General features: G+C 52.7%; 1 protein-coding gene across 1 annotated transcript in view; it reads left to right on the top strand.

The window, feature by feature from the left end:
- copa (COPI coat complex subunit alpha) overlaps positions 1 to 21,624 on the top strand; it is a 198,873-nt gene that overhangs the window by 110,508 nt on the left and 66,741 nt on the right. The window contains exons 21-25 of the mRNA XM_063042473.1: positions 4,967 to 5,059; positions 13,870 to 13,976; positions 14,141 to 14,218; positions 19,312 to 19,380; positions 19,501 to 19,637. Of these exons, the coding sequence (XP_062898543.1) occupies positions 4,967 to 5,059; positions 13,870 to 13,976; positions 14,141 to 14,218; positions 19,312 to 19,380; positions 19,501 to 19,637 (484 nt within the window). The remainder of the gene's footprint in view (positions 1 to 4,966; positions 5,060 to 13,869; positions 13,977 to 14,140; positions 14,219 to 19,311; positions 19,381 to 19,500; positions 19,638 to 21,624) is intronic.

Consider the following 21,624-nt stretch of genomic DNA (forward strand, 5'->3'; position numbering starts at 1 on the left):
CACCCCCCATCACCTTCTGTCTTCATCCCCTGTCCTCCTTCACCCATCCCCTTCTGTCTTCACCCCCATCCTCCTTCACCTCCCCGTCACCTTCAGTCTTCATCCCCCATCACCTGCCTTCATCCCCCGTCCTCCTTCAGCTCCACGTCACCTTCTATCTTCACTCCCTGTCCTCCTTCACCACCCATCACCTTCTGTCTTCATCCCTCATCCTCCTTCACCTCTCCATCACCTTATGTCTTCATCCCCTGTCCTTCTTCACCACCCCATCGCCTTCTGCCTTCATCTCCCGTTCTCCTTCACCCCCCATCACCTTCTGTCTTCATCCCCTGTCCTCCTTCACCCCCCATCAACTTCTGTCTTCATGCCCCGTCCTCCTTCACCTCCCCATCACCTTCTGCCTTCATACCCCGTCCACTTTCACCCCCCATCACCTTCTGTCTTCATCCCCCGTCCTCCTTCACCTCCCATCACCTTCTGTCTTCATCCACCGTCCTCCTTCACCCCCATCACCTTCTGTCTTCATCCTCTGTCCTCCTTCACCTCCCCATCACCTTCTGTCTTCATCCCCCATTCTTCTTCACCCCCCATCACCTTGTCTTCATCCCCTGTCCTCCTTCACCTCCCCATCACCTTCTGTCTTCATCCCCGTCCTCCTTCACCTCCCCATCACCTTCTGTCTTCAACCCCTGTTCTCCTTCACCTCCCCGTCACCTTCAGTCTTCATCCCCCATCACCTGCCTTCATCCCCCGTCCTCCTTCACCTCCACGTCACCTTCTGTCTTCACTCCCCGTCCTCCTTCACCACCCATCACCTTATGTCTTCATCCCCGTCCTCCTTCACCTCCCCATCACCTTCTGTCTTCAACCACTGTTCTCCTTCACCTCCCCGTCACCTTCAGTCTTCATCCCCCATCACCTGCCTTCATCCCCCGTCCTCCTTCAGCTCCACGTCACCTTCTATCTTCACTCCCCGTCCTCCTTCACCACCCATCACCTTATGTCTTCATCCCTCATCCTCCTTCACCTCTCCATCACCTTATGTCTTCATCCCCTGTCCTTCTTCACCCCCCCATCGCCTTCTGCCTTCATCTCCCGTTCTCCTTCACCTCCCCATCACCTTCTGCCTTCATACCCCGTCCTCCTTCACCCCCATCACCTTCTGTCTTCATCCTCTGTCCTCCTTCACCTCCCCATCACCTTCTGCCTTCATACCCTGTCCACCTTCACCCCCCATCACCTTATGTCTGCATCCCCTGTCCTCCTTCACCCCCATCACCTTCTGTCTTCAACCCCCATCCTGCTTCACCCCCCATCACCTTCTGTCTTCATCCCCCATTCTTCTTCACCCCCCATCACCTTCTGCCTTCATACCCCGTCCACCTTCACCCCCCATCACCTTATGTCTTCACCCCCTGTCCTCCTTCACCCCCATCACCTTCTGTCTTCATCCTCTGTCCTCCTTCACCCCCCCATCACCTTCTGTCTTCATGCCCCGTCCTCCTTCACCTCCCCATCACCTTCTGCCTTCATACCCCGTCCACCTTCACCCCCCATCACCTTATGTCTTCATCCCCTGTCCTCCTTCACCCCCATCACCTGTCTTCATCCTCTGTCCTCCTTCACCCCCCATCACCTTCTGTCTTCATGCCCCGTCCTCCTTCACCTCCCCATCACCTTCTGCCATCATACCCCGTCCACCTTCACCCCCCATCACCTTCTGTCTTCATCCACCGTCCTCCTTCACCTCCCCATCACCTTCTGTCTTCATCCCCGTCCTCTTTCACCTCCCCATCACCTTCTGTCTTCAACCCCTATTCTCCTTCACCACCCCGTCACCTTCTGTCTTCATCCCCATCACCTGCCTTCATCCCCCGTCCTCCTTCACCTCCACGTCACCTTCTGTCTTCATCTACCGTCCTTCTTCACCTCCCCGTCTCCTTCTTTCTTCACCCCCCATCACCTTCTGTCTTCATCCCCTGTCCTCCTTCACCCCATCCCCTTCTGTCTTCACCCCCATCCTCCTTTACCTCCACGTCACCTTCTGTCTTCACTCCCCGTCCTCCTTCACCACCCATCACCTTATGTCTTCATCTCCGTCCTCCTTCACCTCCCCATCACCTTCTGTCTTCAACCCCTGTTCTCCTTCACCTCCCCATCACCTTCTGCCATCATACCCCGTCCACCTTCACCCCCCATCACCTTCTGTCTTCATCCCCCGTCCTCCTTCAGCTCCACGTCACCTTCTATCTTCACTCCCCGTCCTCTTTCACCTCCCCATCACCTTCTGTCTTCAACCCCTGTTCTCCTTCACCTCCCCGTCACCTTCTGTCTTCATCCCCATCACCTGCCTTCATCCCCCGTCCTCCTTCACCTCCACGTCACCTTCTGTCTTCATCTACCGTCCTTCTTCACCTCCCCGTCTCTTCTGTCTTCACCCCCATCACCTTCTGTCTTCATCCCCTGTCCTCCTTCACCCCATCCCCTTCTGTCTTCACCCCCATCCTCCTTCATCTCCCCATCACCTTCTGTGTTCACCCCCCATCACCTTCTGTCTTCATCCCCTGTCCTCCTTCACCCCACCATCAACTTCTGCCTTCTTCCTCCATCCTCCATCCTCCTTCACTCCCCGTCACCTTCTGTCTTCATCCCCCGTCCTCCTTCACCTCTCCATCACCTTCTGTCTTCATCCCCCATCCTCCTTCACCCCCCATCACTTTCTGTCTTCATCTCCTGTCCTCCTTCACCCCCCCATCAACTTCTGTCTTCATCCCCCGTCCTCCTTCACCTCTCCATCACCTTCTGTCTTCATCGCCTGTCCTCCTTCATCCTCCATCACCTTCTGTCTTCATCGCCTGTCCTCCTTCATCCTCCATCACCTTCTGTCTTCATCCCCGTCCTCTTTCACCTCCCCATCACCTTCTGTCTTCAACCCCTGTTCTCCTTCACCTCCCCATCACCTTCTGTCTTCATCGCCTGTCCTCCTTCATCCTCCATCCCCTTCTGTCTTTATCCCCCATCCTCCTTCATCTCCCCATCACCTTCTGTGTTCACCCCCATTACCTTCTGTGTTCACCCCCATTACCTTCTGTCTTTATCCCCTGTCCTCCTTCACCTCACCATCAACTTCTGCCTTCATCCTCCGTCCTCCTTCACCTCCCATCACCTTCTGTCTTCACCCCCATCACCTTCTGTCTTCATCCTTTGTCCTCCTTCACCCCCCCATCACCTTCTGTCTTCACCCCCATCACCTTCTGTCTTCATCCCTTGTCCTCCTTCACCCCCCCATCACCTTCTGTCTTCATATCCTGTCCTTCATCTCCCCATCACCTTCTACCTTCATCCCCTGTTCTCCTTCACCCCCATCACCTTCTGTCTTCATCCCGTCCTCCTTTACCTCCCCCTCACCTTTTGTTTTCATCTCCCATCCTCCTTTGCCCCCATCACCTTCTGCCCTCATCCCCATCCTGCTTTACCCTTCCACTTTCTTCTGCCTTCACCCCGTTCTCCTTCACCCCCCCATCACATTCTTTGTTCATCCCCTGTCCTCCTTCACCTACCCATCACTTTCTGTCTTCATCCCCGTCCTCCTTCACCTCCCCGTCACCTTCTGCCCTCATCCCCATCCTCCTTTACCCCCCATCACCTTCTGCCCTCATCCCCATCCTCCTTTACCCCTCCACTTTCTTCTGCCTTCACATATTCTCCTTCACCCCCATCACCTTCTGTCTTCATCGCCCATCCTCCTTCACCTCCCATCACCTTCTGTCTTCACCCCCCATCCCCTTCTGTCTTCACCCCCCCATCCCCTTCTGTCTTCACCCCCCCATCCCCTTCTGTCTTCATCCCCCGTCCTCCTTCACCCCCCATCACCTTCTGTCTTCATCTCTGTCCTCCTTCACCCCTGCATCACCCCCCATCACCTGCTGTCTTCCCCCCCATCACCTTCTCTCTTCATCCCCGTCCTCCTTCAACTCCCATCACCTGCTGTCTTCACCCCCCATCATCTTCTCTCTTCATCCCCGTCCTCCTTCACCTCCCATCACCTTCTGCCTTCACCTCGCCCCCCTCCCCCACCGCCCCACTTTCTTCTGCCTTCTTACCAAGTCCTTTCCAGTGCTGATGAAAGGCCTTGGCCCAACACATTGAATCTTCCTTGGTTCCCATGTGTACTGCCTGGCCTGCTGAGCACCAGGATCTGGCAAATGGCTTGCGTTTATGATTTGCTCGTACTTTGTTGGTCATGCACATTTCATTGTACGTTTAAATGTCTGACAAATAAAGATGTTGGACTTCATACTTGGTCGTAGGAGCGAGAAGAGTGTGTGACCTCGATGATGAAGAACCATCGACGATGGATGCTGCTTCCTGAGGCATCATCTCCACAAAGAGAAGAGAAGGGGTCACAGACACTACAGAAGGCCCTGCTTCCTGAGGCAGGGCCTTCTGTAGTGGTGTGCAGTCTGTGACCCCTTCTCTTCTCTTTGTGGAATAGCTCTACCAGATGCTCTGGATGCTTCAAAGATAAAGATCAGCTTTCTTTGTCACACATACATTGAAACGAACAGTGAGACGAGTCGTTTGTGTCAACGACCAGAGAGTCCGAGGGTGTGCTGGGGTCAGCCCCCAAGGGCCGCCATGCTCCCGCGCACAACTCGCTAACCTGCGCATCTTTGGAATGTGGGAGAAAACTGGAGCACCTGGAAAAAGCCCAGGCAGTCACGGGAGAGTGTTCGGACAGCGACGGGAGTAGAACCCACCTCTGTGCTACTGTAAAGAGCTGCACTATCTCCTGTTATCAGCAGTGCGTGTAAAAGTTTGTTCGTGTTTAGTGCAAAGCCAACTCTCCTTGAGTGTGTCAGAAAGTGGAGCCGTTGGTGTCGTCATTGTGATTGGGAGGGTAGGTGGGGGTTGGTCTCTCTTTTCTTGTACTAAATTCACCCCTCACATCTTTCTCCACACACAGGCAAGGGAGGCCAGCTTGCCGTGGACCAGCTGGCCATGGAGAGTTGTTCAACAGGCGGATGGGAAGAAGACACTGAGCTGCTACTCGTTGAGGGTGAGGCTGTACTTGGGAGCAGGGGTGTTGGAGGGAGTGCCATGGGAAGGGTACCATGGTCCTCGAGAGGGTGTGGGATGTTGCCTGACATGGAAGAGTCACTGGAGAAGGTATAATACTCTCCCTGGAGCAGGGGAGGTTAGTCGGAACATGGATGAGGTGCATAGGATAGGTGGCGGGATAGGATACAGAAAGATGCTCAAAAAAGGCCAGAAATATCAGGAAGGATCCCACTCACCCTGCTCATGGACTGTTACTCCCCCTCCCACTCCCATTAGGGAGGAGCCCACGTAGCATCCACACCAGGATCACCAGACTTTAAAAAAGTTACTTTCCCCAAACAGTAAGGCTGATCAACACCTCCACCCACTAACCCTCCCCTCCACACCCCGAACCAGCACTACTTTATCATTTCCTGTCAGAGTCACCTTATGTACAGACACTCCTGTGTCTAGCATCACTGTCTGGACATACAGTCACTCTCTCTATATCAACTATCTTAACTATTTATATTTATTGTGTTTTTTAATTATTGTGTTCTTTATCTTGTTGTGATGTGCTTATGCTGCATTAGATCTGGAGTAATAATTATTGTGTTGTTCTTTACACTTGTGTACTGGATTTGATAGTAAATAATCTTGATTTTTTTTTTGAAATTTTGAGGGTATAGGTTAGATTATGAGGACACTCTGTCCTCGTTTATTGTCATTTAGAAATGCATGAATTAAAAAAATGATACAACATTCCTCCAGAATGATATCACAAGAAAACACAAGATAGATCAAGACTAAGACTGACAAAACCACATAATTATAACATATAGTTACAACAGTGCAAAGCAATACTGTAATTTGATAAAGAGCAGACCATGGGCACGGTAAAAAAAAGTCTCAAAGTCCCGGTAGACTCATCATCTCACACAGGCGGCAGAATCTCCAAGCGCCGCAAACTTGCCGATGCAGCACCATTGGAAGCACCTGACCACAGCGGACTCTGAGTCCGTCCGAAAACTTGGAGCCTCCGACACAGCCTGTCTGAGCACCATCCTCTGCCGAGCGCTTCGACCCCGCCCTGGCCACCGAGCAACAAGTAAAGCCAAGGACTCAGTGCCTTCTCTTCTGGAGATTCTGGACCACACAGTAGCAGCAGCAGTGAAGCAGGCATTTCAGAAGTTTCACCAGATGTTCCTCTGTGCTTTCACGTCCGTCTCCATCAAATCAGGATTGTGCATGGCACCCTACTTGACAAATAACAGACATCACCACTGGAGTGGCCGCTGCGAGCTGCATCACGCCACCATCTTCTCCTCCCGCCTTCAGAGTAATGGGGAAGAGATTTGGACAGGGTATGACCGGGAACCACCTTCACTTAGAGAAGCATTATTCACCACGTACATTTACATATGTGAGGAATTTGCTGTGATGCGTTGGTCAGAGAATGTTGAATCTTTGTGGGTGGAGTTAAGAAACAGCAAGGGTAGGAATACCATTATGGGAATCATATATAGGCCTCCAAATAGTAGCCAAGATGTGGGGCTAAGATTGCAAAGGGAGCTGGAACAGGCATGTGATAAGGGTAGTGACACAATTGTAATGGGGGACTTCAATATGCAAGGGGATTGAGAAAATCAGGTTGGTGTCAGATTGCAAGAGAGGGAATTTGTTGAATTCCTACAAGGTAGCTTTTTAGAGCAGCTTGTGCTTGAGTCTACTCGGGGGAAGCCCATCTTAGATTGTATGTCATGTAATAGCCCAGATCTTATTAGGGAGCTTAAGATAAAGGAGCTCTTAAGAGGCTGTGATCATAATATGATTGAATTCATACGGTAATTTGAGAGGGAGAAGCATAAGTTTCATATATCACTATCACAATGGAATAAAGGGAATTACAGAGGCATGCCCACGTGGATTGGAGGAGGATACTGGCAGGGATGATGGCAGAGCAGAGATGGGAATAGTTCACAAGGCGTAGGGTAGACATATCCAACAGAAGAAGTTGTTCTCAATTAGCAGGGGTAGGCAACCGTGGCCAACAAAAGCAGTTAAGGACTGAATAAAAGCCAATGAAAGGGCATACAAGGTAGCAAAAGTGAGTGGGAATTTGGATGATTTGGAAGCTTTTAAAATCCAACAAAAGGCAACTAAAAAGCTTAAAAAGCTAAAGAAGGGTAAAGATTAAATATGATGGCAGACTAGCCAATAATATAAAGCAGGATACCAAAAGTTTTCTCAGTTATATAAAGAATAACTTTATTGGATCACTGGAAAATGATGCTGGTGAGGTAGTAATGGGGTCAAAGAAATGGGAGAAGGACTTAATGGGTACTTTTGCATCTGTCTTCACTGTGGAAAGCACTAACAGTGTGACAAAGGTCCGTAAGTGTAAGGGAGCAGGAGTGAGTGCCATTGCTATTTCAAAGGAAATAATGCGAGGCAAACTCAAAGGTCTTAAGGTGGATAAGTCACCTGGACCAGATGGACTACATCCCAGAGTCCTGAGAGAGGTTGCTGAAGAGATAACGGGTGCATTGGTCATGATCTTTCAAGAATCACTTGATTCTGGCATGGTCTTGGAGGACTGGAAGATTGCAAATGTTACTCCACTCTTTAAGAAAGGAGAAAGGCAAAAGAAAGAAAATTATAGGCCAGTTAACCTAACCTCAGTGGCTGGGAAAGTGTATTATTAAGGATGAGGTTTCTGGGTACTTGGAGAGTAATCATAAAATAAGACAAAGTTGGCATGGTTTCTGTCAAAGGAAATCTAGCCTGACAAATCTGTTAGAGCTCTTCGAGGAAGTAACAAGCGAAGTGGACAGAGGAGAGGCAATAGATGTCATTTACTTGGAATTTCAGAAGGTATTTGATAAAGTGCTACACATGAGACTACTTAAGATAAAATCTAATGGCATTACAGAAAAGATGCTGTAATGGATAGAGAAATGGCTGACAGGCAAATAGGAATAAAGGGAGGCTTCTCTAGTTGACTGCCAGTGACTGGTGGTGTTCCTCAGGGGTCAGTATTGGGACCGCTACTTTTCACATTGTCAGTAGTTTAGATAATGCAATTGATGGCTTTGTGGCAAAGTTTGCGGATGATATGAAGATAAATGGAGGATAGGTAGTGCTGAGGAAGCAGTATATGCATCACTACCTCGGAAGCGAGCGAGAAGGGCCGGCGTCTTGGTGAGGTTGAGACAGCGTACTAATCGGCTGCCACTCCCAAGTGTACTCATGGCTAATGTTCAGTCCCTGGACAGCAAACTGAGAGCCAGAATCTCCTACCAGCGGGAAACAAAGGAATGTAACGTCTTGTGCTTCAGGGAGAGCTGGTTGATAGAGGAGGTATTGGTTCATGCCATCGAGTTCTCTGGGAACCCCCTGTTGCAGGCGGACAGGTCTTAAAAACTTTTTTGGGAAGAGTAAAGGAGGTGGGGTATGCCTCATGGTCAATAATGCTTGGTGCGACCCCTGGAATGTGCATGCCCTCATATCATTTTGTTCCCTGGATCAAGAATACCTGGTGCTGCTGTGTAGACCTTTCAGGCTACCAAGGGAGATCATGGCTGTTATTATCACAGCTCTGTCTATTGTGCCACAGGCTGAAACTGACCTGGCTCTCAAGGAACTGTACGAGACCACTAGCACCCTGGAGACTGCACACCTAGAGGCTGCCTTCATCATTGTCGGTGACTTTAATAAAGCATTGCTGACTAAAGTCTCTCTGAAGTTTTGACAACACATTCAGGTGAGCACACAGGGAGATAGCACACTCGACTACTGCTACTCTCCCTTCTGCAATGATTACAAAGCGTTCCTCTGTCCACTGTTTGGGAAGTCTGATCACTGCTCCATCCCGCTTCTGCCCATGTACAGGCAGAAGCTGAAACAAGAGGCGGCCATAGTTAAAACTGTCCAGTATTGGTCCGACCAATCGGCCTCCATGCTACAGGACTGTTTTGATAACGTCAACTGGAATGCCTTTCCTGATGAGGATGTCCCCGAGTTTATGAAAGGGGTCACAAGCTTCATTCAGAAGTACATTGAGGATGTTGTCCCACTAAAATCAGTCAGGGTCTATCCAAACTAGAAACCCTGGATCCACAGTTCTGTGTGCACCGCACTAACCATGCGAGACAGAGCTCTCACTCCCGGTAACCACCAGGAACTAAGTGCGCCACACTCACCGTGCGATACGGAGCTCTCACTGCCGGTACCCACCAGGAACTAACAGTTCTGTGCGCACCGTGCGAGACGGAGCTCTCACTGCCGGTAACCACCAGGAACTAGCAGTTCTGTGCGCGCCGCACTCACCGTGCGAGACGGAGCTCTCACTGCTGGTACCCACCAGGAACTAACAGCTCCATGCGCACCGTGCGAGACGGAGCTCTCACTGCCGGTAACCACCAGAATCCACAGTTCCGTGCGCATGTGCGAGACGGAGCTCTCACTGCCGGTAACCACCAGGAACTAACAGTTCCGTGCGCACCGTGCGAGACGGAGCTCTCACTGCTGGTTCCCACCGGGAACTAACAGTTCCGTGCGCACTGTGCGGGATGGAGCTCTCACTGCCAGTAACCACCAGGATCCACAGTTCCGTGCGCACCGTGCGAGACGGAACTCTCACTGCCGGTACTCACCAGGAACTAACAGTTCCATGCGCTCCGTGTGAGACGGAGCTCTTACTGCCGGTAACCACCACGATCCACAGTTCTGTGTGCACCGTGCGAGACGGAGCTCTCACTGCCGGTAACCACCAGGATCCACATTTCCGTGCGCACCGTGCGAGACAGAGCTCTCACTGCCGGTACCCACCAGGAACTAACAGTTCCGTGCGCACCGTGCGAGTCGGAGCTCTCAGTGCCGGTAACCACCAGGAACTAACAGTTCCGTGCGAGACTGAGCTCTCACTGCCAGTAACCACCAGGATCCACAGTTTCGTGCACACCATGCGAGACGGAGCTCTCACTGCTGGTAACCACCAGGAACTAACAGTTCTGTGCGCACCGTGCGAGACGGAGCTCTCACTGCCGGTAACCACCCGGAACTAACAGTTCCGTGCGCACCGTGCGAGACGGAGCTCTCACTGCCGGTAACCACCAGGAACTAACAGTTCCGTGCGCACCGTGCGAGACGGAGCTCTCACTGCCGGTAACCACCAGGAACTAACAGTTCTGTGCACGCTGCACTCACCGTGTGAGACGGAGCTCTCACTGCCGGTAACCACCAGGAACTAACAGTTCTGTGCACGCCGCACTCACCATGCGAGATGGAGCTCTCACTGCCGGTAACCACCAGGAACTAAGCGCTCCGCACTCACCGTGCGAGACGGAGCTCTCACTGCCGGTAACCACCAGGATCTTCAGAACTGCAGCTACCTTCTAGGCAAAGTCATCAAGGCAGCGAAACAACAATGCAGGGACAAGATCCAGACACAACTCTCCACCAATAACACATAGCTTATGGCTAGGTCTGCATACCATCACAGACTTCAAAGCTAAACGCAGTGGAGTTTCCAACATCACTGCTTCTCTCCCAGATGAGCTGAATCCTTCTTTACGCTCAGTTTGATGTCGCCAACACTGAGCCGCTGATGCGACCTGCACCTTGGTCATCTCTGAGGCCGAAGTACACAGGTGTTTCCCATGAGTGGACAGTCACAAGGCTGCGGGACCGGACGGCATCCCAGGCCGGGTGCTCAGGATGTGTGCAGCACAACTGGCAGGTGTGTTTACTCTCCCTCTCCCAGTGTTGTGTGCCCTTCAAAACACCCACCGTTGTCCCTGTACATAAAAAGATGAAGGTAACACGTCTGAATGACTGGCATCCTGTCACACTCACCTCAATAATAAGCAAATGCTTTGAGCGACTGGTCAAGGACTATATCTGCAGCTTGCTACCACCCAAACTGGATCCCCCTACAATTTGCCTACCGACACAACCATCAACAGATGATGTAATAGCCACAGATCTGCACACTGTCCTTACACATCTGGAGAAGAAGGATGCTCATGTGAGAATGCTGTTGTTGGACTACAGTTCACCATTCAACACCATAATTCCATTCAGGCTCGACAGAAGCTCAGAGACCTCGGCCTTCACCCTGCCTTGTGCAGCTGGGTCATGGACTTCCTGTCAGATCGCCAGCAGGTTCTAAGAGTGGGCTCCCTCACCTATGCCCCTCTGACCCTCAACACAGGAGCCACCCACAGCTCCAATCTACTCATTACATTTGCAGATGATACTACACTGATTGGCCTTATCTGAAAAATAACGAGGGAGCCTGCAGAGAAGAAGTCATTTCCCTGATACAGTGGTGTCAGGAAAACAATCTCTCCCTCATTGTCACAAAAACAAAGGTGGACCACAGGAGGAATGGAGACAGGCTAACCCCTATTGACATCAATGAATCTGGGGTTCAGAAGGTGAACAGCTTCAAGTTCCTCGGTATAAACATCACTGAGGATCTCGTGGTCTGTACATACCGGCTCTGTGGTGAAAAAAGCATAACAGCGCCTCTTTCACCTCAGATGGTTGAAGAAGTTCGACATGAGTCCCCAAATTTGAAGGACTTTTTACAAAGTCATAATTGAGAGCATCCTGACTGCCTGTATCACCTGTCTTCCCCTCCTGTCTTCTCCTATCATTTTGGATCTCCCCCTCCCACTTTTAAATCTCTTACTAGCTCTTTCTTCAGTTAGTCCTGACAAAGGGTCTTGGCCTGAAACGTCGACTATACCTTTTCCTAGAGATGCTGCCTGGCCTGCTGTGTTCACCAGCAACTTTGATGTGTGTTGCCCGTATCACTGACTGGTATGGGAACTGTACTTCCCTCAATCGCATGACACTGCGGAGAGTGGTGCGGACAGCCCAACGCATCTGTGGATGTGAACTTCCCAATATTCAGGACACACAGTGACAGGTGCATAAAAAGGGCCTGAAGGATCTTTGGAGACCCGAGTCACCCCAACCACAAACTGTTCCAGCTGCTGCCATCTGGGAAACAGTACTGCAGCATAAAAGCCAGGACCAACAGGCTCCAGGACAGCTTTCACCAGGCCATCAGACTGCTTAATTCACTCTGACACAACTGGATTTCTAAGCTATATTGACTGTTTGATTGTATATCTTACTGTACATACGCTTTATAACAAATTACTGTAATTTGCACATTGCACATTCAGACAGAGACGTAAAGTAAAGATTTCTACTCGTGTATGTGAAGGATGTAAGAAATAAAGTCAATTCAATTCAATTCGATTGCTGCAGGACTTAGACAAATTGGAAGAATGGGCAAAAAAGTAGCAGATAGAATACAGTGTTGGGAAATGTATGATAAGCATTTTGGTAAAATATGCAGAATATTATCTAAATAGGGAGAAAATTCAAACATCGGAGATGAAAAGGGACTAAGGAATCCTCGTGCAAGACCCCCAGAAGGCTAATTTACAGGTTGAGTCTGTGGTAAAGAAGGCAAATGCAATGTTGTCATTTATTTCAAGGGGAATAGAATATAAAAGCAAGGAGATAATGCTGAAACTTAATAAGACACCAGTCAGGCTGCACTTTGAGTATTGTCAACTGTTTTGGGCCCCTTATCTCAAAGGATGTGTTGTCATTGGAGAGAGTCCAGAGGAGATTCATGAGGATGATTCCAGGAATGAAGGGGTTAACATATGAGGAGCATTTGGCGGCTTTGGGCCTGTACTCACTGGAATTTAGAAGAATGCAGGAGATCTCATGAAACGTACTGAATGTTGAAAAGACTAGATAGGATGTGGAGAGAATGTCTCCTCTGTTGGGGTATCCAGAACTAGAGGGCACAGCCTCAAAATTGAGGGGCGACCTTTTAGAACAGAGGTAAGGAGGGTTTTTTTGTGAGTCAGAGTATGGTGAATCTGGGGAATGCTCTGCCACAGATGGTGGTGGAGGCCTGGTCTGTGAGTATATTCAAGGTGGAAGTTGTTTGTTTCCTGATCGTGCAGGACATCGAAGGATACGGCGAGAAGGCAGGTGTATGGGGTTGAGTGGGATTCGGGATCAGCCGTGACGGAATGGCTGAGCAGACTTGTTGGGCTGAATGGCCTAATTCTGCTCCTATATCTTGTGGTCTAAAGGTTTTGTGAATTAATTGGAATTTGTTGAAATCTCCCCCCCCCCAATGCCCCCTCTCTCCCCCTCCCCCTCTCATTGTCCCCTCCCCCTCTCATTGTCCCCTCCCCCTCTCATTGTCCCCTCCCCTTCCCATTGCCCCCCTCTCCCCGCCCCCTCCCATTGCCCCCCTCTCCCCGCCCCCTCCCATTGCCCCCCTCTCCCCACCCCCTCCCATTGTCCCCCTCTCCCCGCCCCCTCCCATTGCCCCCCTCTCCCCACCCCCTCCCATGGTCCCCCTCTCCCCTCTCCCCTCTCCCCTCTCCCCTCCCCCTCTCATTGTCCCCTTTCTCCCCCTCCCCCTCCCATTGTCCCCTCTGCCCCCCCTCCCCTCCCCCTCCCATTGCCCCCCCTCCTCTCCCCTCCCCCTCCCATTGCCCCCTCTCTCCTCTCCCCTCCCCCTCTCATTGTCCCCTCTCCCCGCCCCCTCCCATTGCCCCCCTCTCCCCTCTCCCCTCCCCTCTCATTGTCCCCTTTCTCCCCCTCCCCCTCCCATTGTCCCCTCTCTCCCCTCCCCCTCCCATTGCCCCCTCTCTCCTCTCCCCTCCCCCTCTCATTGTCCCTTCTCTCCACCCCCTCCCATTGCCCCCTCTCTCCCCTCCCCTTCTCATTGACCCCTCTCCCCCTCTCCCTCCTTCCTCTCCCCATGTCCCTAATTGGCAGATGGCTTTGTGGATGCCGCTGATGCATTTGGAGAGGATACAGCCAGGGCCACAGAGGAAGGAGGTGGTTGGGATGTGGAGGAGGATCTGGACTTGCCTGCTGAACTGGTAAGCATCCTTTTCCTTCAGTTAGTGCAATTCAGTGCTGGTGTGTGTGCCCTCTGTCAGCCTCTCCATGGGAAGGGAGAATCTCCAGTCTCTTTCTGAGCTTGCTCGCCATCTTTGACTAGCCTCTTTCTCTCACCCTGTGAAACTGCGTGTCTCATCCCCAGGAACTCGGTGGAAGTGCAGGAGGAGGACCTGCAGATGGATTCTTCGTCTCGCCCTCCCGAGGGAGCAGCCCTGCGCAGGTAGGTGACGTGGGTGGGATGCCCACCTCCCTCAAGAGACTGTTCCCAGGGCACAAAATGTCAGCCAGTCTTGCTGGCATCAAGGCCCATGGTGGCCAACAGCGTGACTGACATGAATCCCAGTGTAAAAGTGGGCACTGTTCTGGGGGTCGTGACTGTTTGGTGCATACAGAGGGTGGGACAGCAGCGTTGTGTTCAGTGGAATGCTTTAGAGCACCAGTGACCACGCTTCAATTCTGCCACAGTCCAACATAGATGGGTCATTGTTCACACGGGGGTGGGGGGAGGTTGGTGAGGGCTAGTTGGGCCGGGGGGTGGGGGGAGGTTGGTGAGGGCTAGTTGGGCCGGAAGGGCCTGGTACTGTGCTGTATCTCTAATTAAAAATAAAATGATAAAAATGGCTGCAACTGTCCTGTCCAGTCCAGAAAATGGCTACTGCCGTGATTGGCTTTTTAATGTCTGCAAAATAAGCACTTGCCACAACTTCATGCCCAGAATGACCATTGATGTTGCCATCACAAGGGTGTGTGTTCAAAGTAAATTAATTATTGAAGTGCGTAAATGTCATCATATACAACCCTGAATTTCATTTTTGTGGGGATTAAGAAACAATAGAATTGATGAAAGACCAACCCCAACAGGGCATAAAACCAGTGTACAAAAGACAACCAAATGTGCAAAGAGGAAAAAAAAAAATCCCTACATAATAACAAACAAATAAGCAATAAATATCGCGAACCTGGGGTGAAGAGTCCTTGAAAGTGAGTCTAGAGCTTCTGGGAACAGTTCAATGCTGGGGTGAGTGAAGTTATATACTCTGGTTCAAGAGCCTGATGGCTGAGGGGTAATGACTATTCCTGAACCTGGTGGTGTGGGGCCTGAGGCTCCTGTACCTGAACCTGGTGGTGTGGGGCCTGTGGCTCCTGTTCCTGTACCTGGTGATGTGGGGCTTGTGGTTCCTGCTCCTGAACCTGGTGGTGTGGGGCCTGTGGTTCCTGTACCTGAACCTGGTGGTGTGGGGCCTGAGGTTCCTGTTCCTGAACCTGGTGTTGTGGGGCCTGTGGCTCCTGTTCCTGTACCTGGTGGTGTGGGGCTTGTGGTTCCTGCTCCTGAACCTGGTGGTGTGGGGCTTGTGGTTCCTGTTCCTGAACCTGGTGTTGTGGGGCCTGTGGCTCCTGTTCCTGTACCTGGTGGTGTGGGGCTTGTGGTTCCTGCTCCTGAACCTGGTGGTGTGGGGCTTGTGGTTCCTGTTCCTGAACCTGGTGTTGTGGGGCCTGTGGCTCCTGTTCCTGTACCTGGTGGTGTGGGGCTTGTGGTTCCTGCTCCTGAACCTGGTGGTGTGGGGCTTGTGGTTCCTGTTCTGAACCTGGTGGTGTGGGGCTTGTGGTTCCTGTTCCTGAACCTGGTGGTGTGGGGCTTGTGGTTCCTGTTCTGAACCTGGTGGTGTGGGGCTTGTGGTTCCTGTTCCTGAACCTGGTGGTGTGGGGCCTGAGGCTCCTGTTCCTGAACCTGGTGGTGTGGGGCCTGTGGTTCCTGTTCCTGAACCTGGTGGTGTGGGGCCTGAGGCTCCTGTTCCTGAACCTGGTGATGTGGGGCCTGAGGCTCCTGTTCCTGAACCTGGTGGTGTGGGGCCTGAGGCTCCTGTTCCTGAACCTGGTGGTGTGGGACCTGTGGCTCCTGTACCTGAACCTGGTGGTGTGGGGCCTGAGGCTCCTGTTCCTGAACCTGGTGGTGTGGGGCCTGAGGCTCCTGTTCCTGAACCTGGTGATGTGGGGCCTGAGGCTTCTGTTCCTGAACCTGGTGGTGTGGGGCCTGAGGCTCCTGTTCCTGAACCTGGTGGTGTGGGGCCTGAGGCTCCTGTTCCTGAACCTGGTGGTGTGGGGCCTGAGGCTCCTGTTCCTGAACCTGGTGATGTGGGGCCTGAGGCTCCTGTACCTGAACCTGGTGGTGTGGGGCCTGAGGCTCCTGTTGCTGAACCTGGTGGTGTGGGGCCTGAGGCTCCTGTTCCTGAACCTGGTGGTGTGGGGCCTGAGGCTCCTGTTCCTGAACCTGGTGGTGTGGGGCCTGAGGCTCCTGTTCCTGAACCTGGTGGTGTGGGGCTTGTGGTTCCTGTTCCTGAACCTGGTGATGTGGGGCCTGTGGTTCCTGTTCCTGAACCTGGTGGTGTGGGGCCTGAGGCTCCTGTTGCTGAACCTGGTGGTGTGGGGCCTGTGGTTCCTGTTCCTGAACCTGATGGTGTGGGACCTGTGGCTCCTGTTCCTGAACCTGGTGATGTGGGGCCTGTGGTTCCTGTTCCTGAACCTGGTGGTGTGGGGCCTGTGGCTCCTGTTCCTGTACCTGGTGGTGTGGGACCTGTGGCTCCTGTACCTGAACCTGGTGGTGTGGGGCTTGTGGTTCCTGTTCCTGAACCTGGTGATGTGGGGCCTGTGGTTCCTGTTCCTGAACCTGGTGGTGTGGGGCCTGAGGCTCCTGTTCCTGTACCTGGTGGTGTGGAGCCTGTGGTTCCTGTTCCTGAACCTGGTGGTGTGGGGCCTGAGGCTCCTGTTCCTGAACCTGGTGATGTGGGGCCTGAGGCTCCTGTTCCTGAACCTGGTGGTGTGGAGCCTGAGGCTCCTGCTCCTGAACCTGATGGTGTGGGGCCTGAGGTTCCTGTTCCTGAACCTGGTGGTGTGGGGCCTGTGGTTCCTGTTCTGAACTGATGGTGTGGGGCCTGAGGCTCCTGTTCCTGAACCTGGTGGTGTGGGGCCTGAGGCTCCTGTTCCTGAACCTGGTGATGTGGGACCTGAGGTTCCTGTTGCTGAACCTGGTGGTGTGGGGCCTGAGGCTCCTGTTCCTGTACCTGATGGTGTGGGGCCTGTGGTTCCTGTTCCTGTACCTGGTGGTGTGGGGCCTGAGGCTCCTGTACCTGAACTGGTGGTGTGGGGCCTGAGGCTCCTGTTCCTGAACCTGGTGATGTGGGGCCTGAGGCTCCTGTTGCTAAACCTGGTGGTGTGGAGCTTGAGGCTCCTGTTGCTGTACCTGGTGATGTGGGGCCTGAGGCTCCTGTACCTGAACCTGGTGGTGTGGGGCCTGAGGCTCCTGTTCCTGAACCTGGTGGTGTGGGGCCTGAGGTTCCTGTTGCTGAACCTGGTGGTGTGGGGCCTGTGGTTCCTGTTCCTGAACCTGGTGGTGTGGGGCCTGTGGTTCCTGTTCCTGAACCTGGTGGTGTGGGGCCTGTGGTTCCTGTTCCTGAACCTGGTGGTGTGGGGCCTGTGGTTCCTGTTCCTGAACCTGGTGGTGTGGGGCCTGAGGCTCCTGTACCTGAACCTGGTGGTGTGGGGCCTGAGGCTCCTGTTTCTGAACCTGGTGGTGTGGGGCCTGAGGCTCCTGTTTCTGAACCTGGTGGTGTGGGGCCTGTGGTTCCTGTTCCTGAACCTGGTGGTGTGGGGCCTGAGGCTCCTGTTCTGAACTGATGGTGTGGGGCCTGAGGCTCCTGTTCCTGAACCTGGTGGTGTGGGGCCTGTGGTTCCTGTTCCTGAACCTGGTGGTGTGGGGCCTGTGGTTCCTGTTCCTGAACCTGGTGGTGTGGGGCCTGAGGCTCCTGTACCTGAACCTGGTGGTGTGGGGCTTGTGGTTCCTGTTCCTGAACCTGGTGGTGTGGGGCCTGAGGCTCCTGTTCTGAACTGATGGTGTGGGGCCTGAGGCTCCTGTTCCTGAACCTGGTGATGTGGGGCCTGTGGTTCCTGTTGCTGAACCTGGTGGTGTGGGGCCTGTGGTTCCTGTTCTGAACCTGGTGATGTGGGGCCTGTGGTTCCTGTTCTGAACCTGGTGGTGTGGGGCCTGAGGCTCTTGTTCCTGAACCCGGTGGTGTGGGGCCTGAGGCTCCTGTACCTGAACCTGGTGGTGTGGGGCCTGTGGTTCCTGTTCCTGAACCTGGTGGTGTGGGGCCTGTGGCTCCTGTTCCTGAACCTGGTGGTGTGGGGCCTGAGGCTCCTGTTCCTGAACCTGGTGATGTGGGGCCTGAGGTTCCTGTTCCTGAACCTGGTGATGTGGGGCCTGAGGCTCCTGTTCCTGAACCTGGTGGTGTGGGGCCTGAGGCTCCTGTTCCTGAACCTGGTGGTGTGGGGCCTGTGGTTCCTGTACCTGAACCTGGTGGTGTGGGGCCTGAGGCTCCTGTACCTGAACCTGGTGGTGTGGGGCCTGAGGCTCCTGTTCCTGAACCTGGTGTTGTGGGGCCTGAGGCTCCTGTACCTGAACCTGGTGATGTGGGGCCTGTGGTTCCTGTTCCTGAACCTGGTGGTGTGGGGCCTGAGGCTCCTGTTCCTGAACCTGGTGGTGTGGGGCCTGAGGCTCCTGTTCCTGAACCTGGTGGTGTGGGGCTTGTGGTTCCTGTTCCTGAACCTGGTGATGTGGGGCCTGTGGTTCCTGCTCCTGAACCTGGTGGTGTGGGGCCTGAGGCTCCTGTTCCTGAACCTGATGGTGTGGGGCCTGAGGCTCCTGTACCTGAACCTGGTGGTGTGGGGCCTGAGGCTCCTGTTCCTCCTTCCTGATAGGAGCTGCAAAAACAGAGCATGGCCTGGGTGTTGGGGGTCTGTCATGGTCGATGCTTCTTTCTGCAACAGCATTCCATGACGATGTGCTGAATGGTGGGGAGGGCCTTACCTGTGATGGACTGGGCTGTATCCACTGCTTTTTAGTGTTTCCGACTCCCCCAACGATACATGGGTCTCCTGTGGTGACACTGACCCTTGATCCGCCTGTCTCCAGTTCCTTGAGATCCCAGGCTTCTAAATCCGTGCTGAAATCTTGGGCTGAGACTTTGGGGTGCCAAATCGTGGACGATTGTGGAACCCCGAGAGCAGGCCCCATTCCCACCAAGAACCGTAGTCAACGTGTAACTCCAGGTCAGGGTCTTCAAAAGAACCCGGAAGGGTAAAACTAGAGATATTAAAGATGGAAATAGAGCTGTTTTCGAAGATGCAAGCAAAGGAGTTGCTATTGGGCGCCATAACCTCTTAGCTAGGTGTTGTCTCCCCCACCGCTGCTGCTCATCATACTCACATAGCTGTCGTCTCGCTCTTCCACTCACGCTGTTCCCTTCCTGCTCCTGGTAGGTTTGGTGTAATAACTCCCAACTGGCCGCCGATCACCTCGTTGCAGGATCTTTCGAGACTGCAGCTCGGGTAAGTCACTATCTGCCATCTTGTGTGGGATGTTTTTGGGTCTCAGGGATGGCTAATGTGTGTGTTGTCAGAGGACAGTAATGACTTCTCCCCTTTTAAATCTGCTATTCCGCCCTGCAGTTGCTTCATGACCAGATTGGCGTCACAAACTTCGGCCCCCTCAAGAACCTCTTTCTGCAGTCGTTTGCCCGTGGCCGCTCTGTATTTCTGGCTCTGCCTTGCCTGCCTGCCATGTATGGATACCCCCAGCGTAACTGGTGAGTGATTGGCCCACGTCGTGGGGTGTGGGAATGTGAGGGAGTCCTGTTTTCCTTCCATTTCTTCCACAGTTGTTCCTATTCCATCGACCCTTGTTCTCTTTACCTAACCCCTTCAACCACCACCCCCCTTCCTGCGATCCCAGCATATGTGCGCGGGTTGGCCTTCGATGCCACACTAGTGTAGCGGTTGTTGTGACGCTGTTGCAGCTCGGTGCATCAACATTTAGAGTTCAATTTCGCTGCTGTCTGTTAGGAGTTCATGCATTCACCATGCCCACGTTTGGTTCCCTCCCACACTGATTAGTAGGTTAATTGGTTGTTGTAAATTGGGGGGCCGGAAAGACCAGTTCCACGGTTATATCTCTCAACAAAATAAATGATTCTAAATAAAGACCCCTGGTGATTCCAGGTATCGGCTGGATGCTAATTGAATGTTATGAGTCTTTGTCTGCAGCACATCCTTGGGCAGTGTTTCCTAACATCCAGCCTAACTTCTGGATGAAAACTTTCCCACCTTTCCCCAGATCCCTTCTTCTCCCTTATCCTAAACATAACCATAAGCCATAGGAGCAGAATTAGGCCACCTGGCCCATTGAATCTGCTCCGCCATTCAATCATGGCTGACCCTTTTTTTTCCCCTTCTCAACCCCAGTTCCTGGCCTCCTCCCCGTAACTTTTGATGCCATGTCCAATCGAGAACATATCAATCTCGGCCTTAAATACACCCAACAACCTGGCCTCCACAGCTGCATGTGGCAGCAAATTCCGCAAATTCACCACTCTCTAAAGAAATTTCTCTGCATCTCTGTTTTGAAAGGACACCCCTCTATCCTAAGGCTGTGCCGACTTGTCCTGGACTCTCCCACCATGGGAAACATCTTCTCCACATCTACTCTGTCTGGGCCTTTCAACATTTGAAAGGTTTCAATGAGAACCCTACTCATCCTTCTGAATTCCAGCGAGTACAGACCCAGAGGCATCAAACGTTCCAAGTAGGCAGCACTCATAATGTCTCAAAAAAAAATTGTTTCAAAGATTGAAAAAATTTTGGTGACAAAAAAAGAGAAAAAAACTCCGACTAAAGCGAAGAAAAATGAGGGGAAAAACCCATTAGGTGATCAACCCCGGAGCCATGTGTCATACAAAAAGCTTTGTGTTGTTCCTCCAACCTGAGTGTGGCTTCATCTTTACAGTAGAGGAGGCCGTGGATAGACATGTCGGAATGGGAATGGGATGTGGAATTAAAATGTGTGGCCACTGGGAGATCCTGCTTTCTCTGGCGGACAGAGCGTAGATGTTCAGCAAAGCGGTCTCCCAGTCTGCGTCGGGTCTCACCAATATATAAAAGGCCACATCGGGAGCACCGGACGCAGTATATCACCCCAGCCGACTCACAGGTGAAGTGTTGCCTCACCTGGAAGGACTGTTTGGGGCCCTGAATGGTGGTAAGGGAGGAAGTGTAAGGGCATGTGTAGCACTTGTACCGCTTACACGGATAAGTGACGCAGACTGGGAGACCGCTTTGCTGAACCGACGCAGACTGGGAGACCGCTTTGCTGAATACTGCGTCCTGTGCTCCCGATGTGGCCTTTTATATATTGGCGAGACCTGACGCAGACCCATTCCCATTCTGACATGTCTATCCACGGCCTCCTCTACTGTAAAGATGAAGCCACACTCAGGTTGGAGGAACAACACCTTATATTCCGTCTGGGTAGCCTCCAACATGATGGCATGAACATCGACTTCTCTAACTTCCGCTAAGGCCCCACCTCCCCCTCGTACCCCATCTGTTACTTATTTTTATGCACACATTCTTTCTCTCACTCTCCTTTTTCTCCCTCTGTCCCTCTGATTATACCCCTTGCCCATCCTCTGGGTCCCCCCCCCTTGTCTTTCTTCCCGGACCTCCTGTCCCATGATCCTCTCATATCCCCTTTTGCCTATCACCTGTCCAGCTCTTGGCTCTATCCCTCCCCCTCCT

This window comes from Mobula hypostoma, chromosome 3 (genome assembly GCF_963921235.1).
Source record: "Mobula hypostoma chromosome 3, sMobHyp1.1, whole genome shotgun sequence".
In the NCBI taxonomy this organism is placed as follows: Eukaryota; Metazoa; Chordata; class Chondrichthyes; order Myliobatiformes; family Myliobatidae; genus Mobula; species Mobula hypostoma.